The following is a 10683-nucleotide window of genomic DNA, read 5'->3' on the forward strand; positions in this document are numbered from 1 at the left end:
TCCGAAATTTTGGAAACGTATTTCGTACGCGGTAAATTTCTGCTTTTCAACGCACCCCATTCGAATTGTTCGAGTGCTACCGAGGACTTAATGGATCGATTGCTGGAAAAAATCTCCGGAAAGCTAACCGTGGCCATCGATCCGATTCGCTTCACTTTTCGCAAAGCAAATTGATGTTTCGTGGTAGATGGGTACAGCAGCTTCGAAAAAGTTCTGGGTTATATGAGAAATACGCCATTCGATTTGCAGTCTCGCATTCTATTGATTTTAGTCGATGTTGAAGCTGATGACCCACTTGATTTGGTCCGTCAGGTTTCCGAGGATCTGTGGACGCTTAAAATCATCAACGTGAATATTGTTGTTGGGAAGACTTCGGCTATTACGGTGTTGATCTACACGTATCATCCGTTTGTAACAGGTCATTGTGACCAGATTACGGTTCAGTTGATCCACTTCTCTGAGGGTGGGGCTTCAATTGCCCTTCCGGATCTGTATCCAAGTCGGTTGCAAGATTTCGAAGGTTGTCCCCTGACTGTTGGAGCAATCGTTGGTGCACCATTTCTACTGATTGGTAGCTCCGGAGATTCCTCGACTTTGGATGGTGTCGAAGGCCGTCTCGTTAGAACGCTTATGAGTCGATTGAACTTTTCGATCGATAGAGTTGTGGATAAAACTCCTGATGGTCAGCTGTGGGGTGTAAGCGGTGAGCCCCATGAACGGACTGGGATGAGAAAATTGATTCAAGAGCTGGTGGTTGACTTCGGTGTTGGAGCGTTTGCTGTAGATGACGCTAGTATTTACATGAAGTCGAGCATTTTCTATTTCGTCGCTGATATGGTGTTTGCTGTTCCGAAGGCTCGCCCCTTTTCTCCCTTTGAAAAGCTGTGCCTTCCCCTGGAAACGTCGGTTTGGGTGACAACTTTTGCATTCCTCACTTTAGGCTTACTGGTCATCGGAATTCTTCGCTTTCGGTCTCAGCAAGAGCGAGACTTCGTCTACGGCCGAGGAGTCCCTACACCGGTACTGAATCTATTCGCCGTATTCTTCGGCATCGGCATGGAACGAACACCAAGGCCTAACTTTGCCCGAACTCTGCTAATGTTCTGGATAGGTTTCTGCTTTGTCATCCGAACTGTCTATCAAAGTGCGCTGTACCAACACCTGCAAACGCCGATGCTTCACAATACTCTTTCAACGTTTGCGGATATCGATCAATCTGGAAATTTCTACTACACTGTTCGTTCCAGTAAACGCTACTTAGCTGGATTTCCGAACATCGAACACAGGTTAATCTATAGTGTGACCGAAAAAAATTCTATTCCTTAACCTCAACCTCTTCGTTCAAGAATCAAATACCTACCCAGCGGGGAAAACACGATAACCGAAGCGTTGCAACGTCTAGGCCGGGAGCAACATTTCCGTGGCGTATTCTTGGTCAACCGGGACATTGTGGCAGCGTACAACCTGCGGGCGCCAAAGTACGAAAACGTTTGGGTGGCCAGCGAGGTCGTGGTAAGCGTTCCGCTAGGGCTGAATTTTGTGCGGGGTAGCCCCCTCAAGGAACCCTTCGATCGGGTCATCCTAAATCTGCGAAAATCCGGCATTATTGGCCATTGGCTCGAAGAGTTCGGCGATTACGATGGCATTGGATCGTCTTCGGGAAGGAAGAAGATCGCTGGAGCGGATCAACCGAAGCCTCTGAGCATGGATCATTTGTCGGGCGCGTTTCAACTTTACCTTGGGATGGTCCTTTTGTGTATTGTTGTTTTTGTTGGTGAACTATTGTTCACCAATTGTTTGAGACTGTTGAAAAATATCTGTCCGATAATCCGTTAATATTCACTCACACAAACATTTTCACGCTCACAACATCCCTTCAAGAATTTCTAACAAAATTCTTTAGAAATCCTAAAATATGATTTTACTTATTCTCTCAAAACAGAATCTTGTTTCAGCTTTCAAATAATTTCAATTTGTGTGTAGAAGTGTATTTTTAGAAATAAAATGTGTTTCCGCGTGCACGATTGTAAATTAATCATCAAAACGTTTATACCCGCAAAAACTGCATTGATTCCAGCACCTTTTAAATGGATCATTTATCATATCTATCAAAAGACACAAAACAAATGACAGCAATAGTTTCTTAGTTTCTTTTTCTCTGCCGGACCAGGCGACAGAGCAATTTGTTGTCACCCGGCTTAAAGAAATAAATGGATGCAATATCATAAAGCTCCATGGACCTGGTAAGGTCGTTCATGCTGTTGTTGGGGGTTGTTGACATGCTTATTGATGGATTTTCGGCCCAGTCTTATAATATTATCCACAGAAAGCTGTTTGTAAATATTTCACTTCCGGAGAAAGGGTTTGTGATCTGAACAGCAATCAGATTCCCCGAAAATTCCGAAGCGGGAAATAAATAAAATTAAAAGTAAAAATTTGTTTAATTCTTCGAAAATTTAAATAGTTGTTAGCGAGAGTCAAAAGTGCCGGGCGAACTGTGTTCGACAGTGTTTATTCCAATGAACAAAACGAAAAGATACTTCAAATCTAAAAATATACAAAAGGTTTTAGATAACGTTACAAGTTACAACTATACCTAACCTCAACTTACAATCAGTCAACCGAGCAAACTCTTGGCTTGACTTCCTCGCTAACCGGGTACAACGTTTCGGATCCTATTTTGAAATTACAATTTAGTACTGAGGAGAGAATAAATCTAACCAACCAATTACCGTAATTGCACGAAATCGCCTTGTAGCGAACTATCCGAATCCCGCACAGCAATATTGTGGTCCGATTGGACGTAAGGGAATCAGTCCTACCAGATACAGGTTAGGTGTTAAGATTGAAGAAGGATTTACAAAAGGTTTCAACTTACGGTTCCTAATTTGATAATATCGAGACTACCTCGACCTCGATTCTCCTTGCGCGACCACTTAAGCTTCACTTTCTCTTACTACCTGTCTATCAACTTTCAAACTTTCTTTCTAAATTTTCACTCTACTTCTATAATTTCCTCTTCCGAACTATCAACCACGCGCTTTTTTTTCTTCCTACTAAAATGAACTCTTCTTTTATTTCTTACTCCTCTTTTCTTTTTCCGCTCATCGAGAACTGTCACACGCTGGAGTGTCGTCAGCTCCCGGTCTAATTGCCCTTGTGGCAACAATAGTGGAAGAGTTGAAACAGAGAAATTCAAACTATAGAAGGTGAGAATTGTATCACTGTTTGTATTCGATTTTAAGATTTTGGGCAATGTAAATTCTATGCAAGTTTGTTGAATGCAACATCTGTTTAAATTTATTGAAAAATTGGATTTTTTTTTATCCCCCTCTTCCAGATGTTTCAACTACAATCCAATCAAATTTGTTTCGGCCTTTTTCAAAAATTAAAAAAAAAAATCAAATTTTTCCATTTAATATGTCGAAAGCAGATTGTTGGTTTTAGTTTAAACGTCTTGTAATAAACAAATTTGTGAATGGCCAATCAGTGAAAATAATAACTCATCGCATAACAGCGGCCAAGCAAGCATACAGCACATTCCCGATTGACACCGGTATTCTAAAGGAACAAACCCTACAAACCAGTCCGCTAAATTGATCGACCAAATCATAAGGCAAATACGAAAAAAAAAAAATGGTAATTACCCCATCTGAATGCACCGAGGGTTTCTGTTTGCATCGCTTCGCTCGCTCGCTCGTTGTTTCCTTTGCTTTAATCCGCATTTCGAGCGCTTGGTATCAGTAGAAGTGCATTTGTCAAACTTACTCTAGTTGTATTCTGACTTTGACGTGTGGTTTGAACATGTACAGTTGGCACGCTACACTCCCACCTCGTGTCAAGCGAAATCAACTGATAGTTAAGTCTTTGTTTACGGTTTCAAAACGGGTAGTTTTGGCAGGTTTTGATATTTTATACTATTTGCAAATAATTTGATAAAAACAATACCTAGTATTCGAGGGTGACATCTGATATTTGGTTTTTACTCATCGAAACTTTTCTTTGTATTTATTTTTATTTTCGACCGGGGTTCTACCGGGAGCTACGATGATGATGTCAAATGGCAAATATCCGGTTGCGTGCCTTGTATTCTTGGTGGTCTACTTACTGTGGCTGTCCTATTTGATATTCCGATCGCATCTAGAGTTATGATGTTTGGTTCGAAACATCGATCCTAGTCGAAAGGACGAGTTTAGTCGAAAATCTGACACATCTTTGGGTAGACAAAAAATGTTATAATGGATACTTTTGAATAACAATCGACTCGTTGATGGTTACACATTAAGCCGGAACAAATATTTTTCGGAAAATCCCGAAGGGGAATAAATAAAAGCTTTAGTATCTACTTTATTGGAAAAATATTACAAATTGACATAGGAGAGATAAGGGCATAATGGCCACCTTAAGGAAAACGCTTATTTAACCATAGAGAACAGCTATAATATGTGAATTACATCATTGTTTCGTGTTCAGACACTCAAATAGTCTATTGTCTAATTGGATGAAACTTGAAAAAGTAGATAAAAACGTTAAAAAATGCATTTTAAATTTTTTTGCCGAAAGCTGAAAACCAGTCACTGTAGGGTCATAATGAGAATCCCCCTGGGGCAGTATAAGCACCATTAATCAAGGCAAGATGAGCGTTTTCTGCCGGGGAATCTAGCAGCGAATTCGACTCGGTTAAGTCAACTGAATAATAGAGCTACAGCTTGATCTGTTTCATGTGTCGATTTGGCCTATTGGTAAGGTTTCGGAGAGGTAATCAGTAGACTCGAGTTCAATTCCTGGTCAAGGTGATTTTTTTTTTCATTTATCATTCATGATCGATACATTTTGCACTAAACGGTGAGGCTTAGATTCATCAAACAAAGCAATAACAACATAATCTAGGTCTGTTTGTAGAATTCAAACAATTAACACATGCTCATACATTATGTTTCTGGTGTTTTGTTTGACGGATGATGCTACTAGCCGTATAATGTGACAATCAAAAAAAATCAATCATGAATGGTATGTGAAAAAAAATCCCCTCGAACAGGAATCGAACTCGAGTCTACTGATTACCTCTCCGACACCTTACCAATAGGCCAAATCGACAGATGAAACAAGTCAAGCTGTAGCTCTATTATTCAGTTGACTTCATCGAGTTGAATTCGCTACTAGATTATACGACAGAAAACGCTCATCGTGCCCTGATTGATATTGCTCTGTTCGCCCCAGGCAGTGGTCGGAAAATCGCTCAAGAAAAGCAATCAGGAATGGTTTCTAGCTAGAATGATGCTACCTCCGAGTGCTGTGATCAGGCTTTCGAAAAGTACAGCTTTGCTATGACAGCCTTTTTCTTGCCAAACAAACTGTCTCGGTTTTCCTTACCACTCGGTTCGCTGCTGTACCGTCGGTAACGAATCGTAATGCTTCGGCTACATCGCACACGTGCGAGAACCCAGACTGTATCTGAACAATCGGCTCAAAGCATGCGTCGCCAAAAATGTTGTGCTTTAAGCTGTAGCAAACCCAACCGACAGTTCGGTTTTCATCCCTTCATGCCTCCTGTTTCGAAAATAATTTCATCCTAACTGTCGGCTGCAGGGCGTGACAGTTTTTGTAGGACTGTCACGGGTGACTGTAGTGCCCATACCGTACCCATGCCCGATCGTATGCGCTGCTGCTCGGATCGAATAGATCGAACGAGCCATCTATTCGCACCGAGCAGCAGCATACGATCGGCGCATAACGCGATGTGTGGTGCCGGCGCAGGTTAGGCGAAAAGGGAAGGGGAGGGTGATTGGGGTGATCCCCACCCGCAGTAGCTTCAAGCAAAAGGAAAATTCATACGTTCGTTCGAAATGAACTCGGCCCGAGCGAATCTCGGCTACAGTCGGACGGAGTAAGTAGTACTGTCATACGAAATTCAACGCATTGAAAACTGTCACGAAGATATTCCCAAAACTGTCACGAAGCTTAAAAAATTTTCATACCCACGAACAAACTCTCGCATGGGGTAAAACGAGGCCTCGCTGTACATCGCACGACCGCTCCTTTTAAAACTGTCGGGGAAGAAATATTCGGGAAGCTTTCACCGAGGTGCATGTGCGACATTCGCAAGAATACTGTCGTTCGCCAGTACTTTTCGGAAGCCTGGCTGTGATACGCACGTGGTAAAAGTACCCATTGAATATATGTCGAAAATCAACACTAACTTGATACAAGAAGATATACCATGCCCCACCGGAGGCTACCGTTGCTATTCGTCACGTGGCTAATCGACGGTGATCGACATACTTGGTGATACATTTTGAACGTCGCTCCCTCAATCATTCCCGAACGTCTATCCTCGCATCATTGTTGATAAAGCTCGTTATTGATAGACGATCATTAATGTTTCAAAAGGAAAAATCTGAATAAATACCAGGCCCACATGTTCAAAAAAGCTGTAGCACATGCTGGACAGTTCATTGCGGTTACCTAGTCATGATTTTGTCCTTCTAGGCAAAACGAAAAATAAAAAATCATCTGATAGCCTACATAGATCGCTCAGAACTGATACATATCAGTTATGATCCTAAAGGTTGAAAGTCGTTAGGGGAAGGAAATCAGCATCGAGACGTTCGTTGCTGATAGTCTGCGTCCTTTTTTACCTCATCATGTATCGCAAAAGTGTTTCAAATACAGAAGCGTCGTTGTCATGCATGATTGTTTGTATGATTTGGTTGAAGAAGGAAAATTTGACTGCTTCGATTTTTTGGCTCTGAATGTAGTCAAGCATGGCTCAGTGAAAATGATTGATTTTCGGAAGCATGGCCCCAGGTCAACAAATTTAAGTAAAAACGCGTTTAACAATTGATTAAAGTGAAAAATCAGAAAAAAATTATGGTGAAAATTGAGAAACAATATGTAAATCATGTTGCAGTGCGTACATTTCAAATCAAGATTATTTAAAGGTCATAAAAGCTTATTTGGTGGTGCTAAAAAATTATTTTATTTTCGTCACTTGAGAATTTAGCTGGTTATTATTTAATATTTCTGTTAAGATGAAAAGAATATTTCTTTGTTGGTGAAAAATTAATACTATAGGTAGTACAAACAAATCCTCATGAAAATTTGTTTAAGAAAATACGTTCTTTTGTAGAAAATAGGAGTGCTTATTATGCCCTGGGTGCTCGTTATGCCCTTATCTCCCCTTATTTACAAAACTTACAAAATCTAAAAAATTGATAAAATTGACAAATTGACGAGTTCACAAAATTCTAAAAATTGTCATAATTAACAAAATTCTCAAGATTGACAAAACTGACAAAATTGAAGAATTGACCACATTGACAAAACTGACAACATTGACAAAATTGACAAAATTGACAAAATTGGCAAAATTTACAAAAATGACAAAATTGACAAAATTGACCAGATTGACAAAATTGACCAGATTGACAAAATTGACTGAATTGATAGTCAAAATTGTAAAATATTTCGAAATTGACAAAATTGACAAAATTGTAAAAATTTTCAAGAGTGTCAAAATTTTCAAGATTGTCAAAATTTACAAAATCGTCAAAATTGAACAAATTGTTCAAATTGCCAAAATTGTCAAAATTTTCAAATTTGTCAAAATTTTCAAAACTGTCAAAAGTGTCAAAAATATCATAATTTTCATAATTGTCAAAACTGTCAAAACTGCCAAATTGTCAAAACTGTCAAAATTGTCAAAATTGCCAAAATTGTCAAAATTTTCAAAGTTTTCAAAATTGTCAAACTTGACAAAATTGTCGAAATTGTCGAAAATGTAAAAATTTTCAAAATTGTAGAAAAATTGTCAAAATTGTCAAAATTGTCAAAATTGTCAATATTGTCAAAATTGTAAAATATTTCAAAATTGAGAAAATTGTCAAATTTGACAAAATTGTCAGAATTATAAAAAATTTCAAAATTGTCAAAATTTTCAATATTGTCAAAATTGTCAAAATTGAACAAATTGTATAAATTGTCAAAATTGTCACAATTGTCAAAATTGTCAAAATTGTCAAAATTGTCAAAATTGTCACAATTGTCAAAATTGACAAAATTGACGAAATTGACCAAATTGACAAAATTGACAAAATTGACAAAATTGACAAAATTGACAAAATTGACAAAATTGACAAAATTGACAAAATTGACAAAATTGACAAAATTGACAAAATTGACAAAATTGACAAAATTGACAAAATTGACAAAATTGACAAAATTGACAAAATTGACAAAATTGACAAAACTGACAAAATTGACAATATTGACAAAATTGACAAAATTGATAAAATTTACAAAATTGACAAAAATGAAAAAAATTTACAAAATTGAGAAAATTGACAAAAATTAAAAAATTGACAAAATTTACAAAATTGACAAAATTGACAAAAATGACGAAATTGACAAAATTGACAAAATTGAAACTGTTGACAAAATCGACGAAAATGACAAAATTGACAAAGTTGACAAAATTGACAGAATTGACAAAATTGACAAAGTTGACAAAATTTAAAAAAAATTGAAAAAATTGAAACTGTTGACAAAATCGACGAAAATGACAAAATTGACAAAGTTGACAAAATTGTCAAAGTTGTCAAAATTGTCAAAATTGTCAAAATTGTCAAAATTGTCAATATTGTCAAAATTGTAAAATATTTCAAAATTGAGAAAATTGTCAAATTTGACAAAATTGTCAGAATTATAAAAAATTTCAAAATTGTCAAAATTTTCAATATTGTCAAAATTGTCAAAATTGAACAAATTGTATAAATTGTCAAAATTGTCACAATTGTCAAAATTGTCAAAATTGTCAAAATTGTCAAAATTGTCACAATTGTCAAAATTGACAAAATTGACGAAATTGACCAAATTGACAAAATTGACAAAATTGACAAAATTGACAAAATTGACAAAATTGACAAAATTGACAAAATTGACAAAATTGACAAAATTGACAAAATTGACAAAATTGACAAAATTGACAAAATTGACAAAATTGACAAAATTGACAAAATTGACAAAATTGACAAAACTGACAAAATTGACAATATTGACAAAATTGACAAAATTGATAAAATTTACAAAATTGACAAAAATGAAAAAAATTTACAAAATTGAGAAAATTGACAAAAATTAAAAAATTGACAAAATTTACAAAATTGACAAAATTGACAAAAATGACGAAATTGACAAAATTGACAAAATTGAAACTGTTGACAAAATCGACGAAAATGACAAAATTGACAAAGTTGACAAAATTGACAGAATTGACAAAATTGACAAAGTTGACAAAATTTAAAAAAAATTGAAAAAATTGAAACTGTTGACAAAATCGACGAAAATGACAAAATTGACAAAGTTGACAAAATTGTCAAAGTTGTCAAAATTGTCAAAATTGTCAATATTGGCAAAATTGACCAAATTGACAAAATTTACAAAATTGACTAAATTTACAAAATTGACTAAATTGACTAAATTGACAAAATTGACAAAATTGACAAAAATGACAAAAATGACAAAATTGACCAAATTGAAACTGTTGACAAAATCGACAAAAATGACAAAATTGACAAAGTGACAAAATTGGCCAGATTGACAAAATTGACTGATTTGACAAAATAGTCAAAATTTTAAATTTTTCAAAATTGACTAAATTGCCAAAATTTACAAAATTGACAAAATTTTCAAAAGTGTCAAAATTTTCAAGATTGTCAAAATTGACAACATTGTCAAAATTGAACAAATTGTTCAAATTGTTAAAATTTTCAAAATTTTCAAAACTGTCAAAAGTGTCAAAATTGTCATAATTTTCATAATTGTCAAAACTGTCAAAACTGTCAAAACTGTCAAAACTGTCAAATCTGTCAAAACTGTCAAAATTTTCAAAATTGCCAAAATTTTCAAAATTTTAAAATTTTTTTTAAGTTGTCATGATTGTCAAAATTGTAAAATATTTCAAAATTGACAAAATTGATAGATTTGACAAAATTGTCAGAATTGTAAAAATTTTCAAAATTGTCAAAATTTTCAATATTGTCAAAATTGTCAAAATTGAACAAATTGTCACAATTGTCAAAATGGTCAAAATTGTCAAAATTGTTAAAATTGTCAAAATTGTCGAAATTGTCAAAGTTGTCAAAATTGTCACAATTGTCAAAATTGACAAAATTATCAAAATTGACAAAATTGACAAAATTGACAAAATTGACAAAATTGACAAAATTGACAAAATTGACAAAATTGTCAAAATTGACAAAATTGACAAAATTGAAAAAAATGAAAAAATGACAAAATTGACAAAATTGACAAAATTGACAAAATTTATAAAATTGACAAAATTGACAAAATTGACTAAATTGTCAAAATTGACAAAATTGGCCAGATTGACAAAATTAACTGAATTGACAAAATAGTCAAAATGGTAAAATATTTCAAAATTGACAATATTGTCAAAATTTACAAAATTGACAAAATAGTTAAAATTGTCGAAACTGTAAAAATTGATAATATTGTCAAAATTGTCAAAGTTGTCAAAATCGTCAAAATTGTCAAAATTGTCAAAATGGTCAAAATTGTCAATGCTGTCAAAATTGTAAAATATTTCAGAATTGACAAAATTGTCAAATTTGACAAAATTATAAAAATTGTCAAAATTGTTAAAATTGTTATAATTGTCAAAAT

The 10683-nt window shown here is 35.0% G+C and overlaps 1 protein-coding gene across 1 annotated transcript; it reads left to right on the forward strand.

Annotated features, from left to right (window-relative positions):
• Positions 1 to 219: 219 nt before the first annotated feature.
• On the forward strand, positions 220 to 1836 carry LOC129758018 (ionotropic receptor 21a-like). Its single transcript, XM_055755438.1, has 2 exons — positions 220 to 1286; positions 1347 to 1836. Exons 1-2 carry the CDS (start codon positions 223 to 225, stop codon positions 1834 to 1836), a joined length of 1554 nt encoding a protein of 517 aa, XP_055611413.1. The 5' UTR covers positions 220 to 222.
• Positions 1837 to 10683: the final 8847 nt, after the last annotated feature.

This window comes from Uranotaenia lowii, chromosome 1 (assembly GCF_029784155.1).
Source record: "Uranotaenia lowii strain MFRU-FL chromosome 1, ASM2978415v1, whole genome shotgun sequence".
NCBI classification, from domain to species: Eukaryota; Metazoa; Arthropoda; class Insecta; order Diptera; family Culicidae; genus Uranotaenia; species Uranotaenia lowii.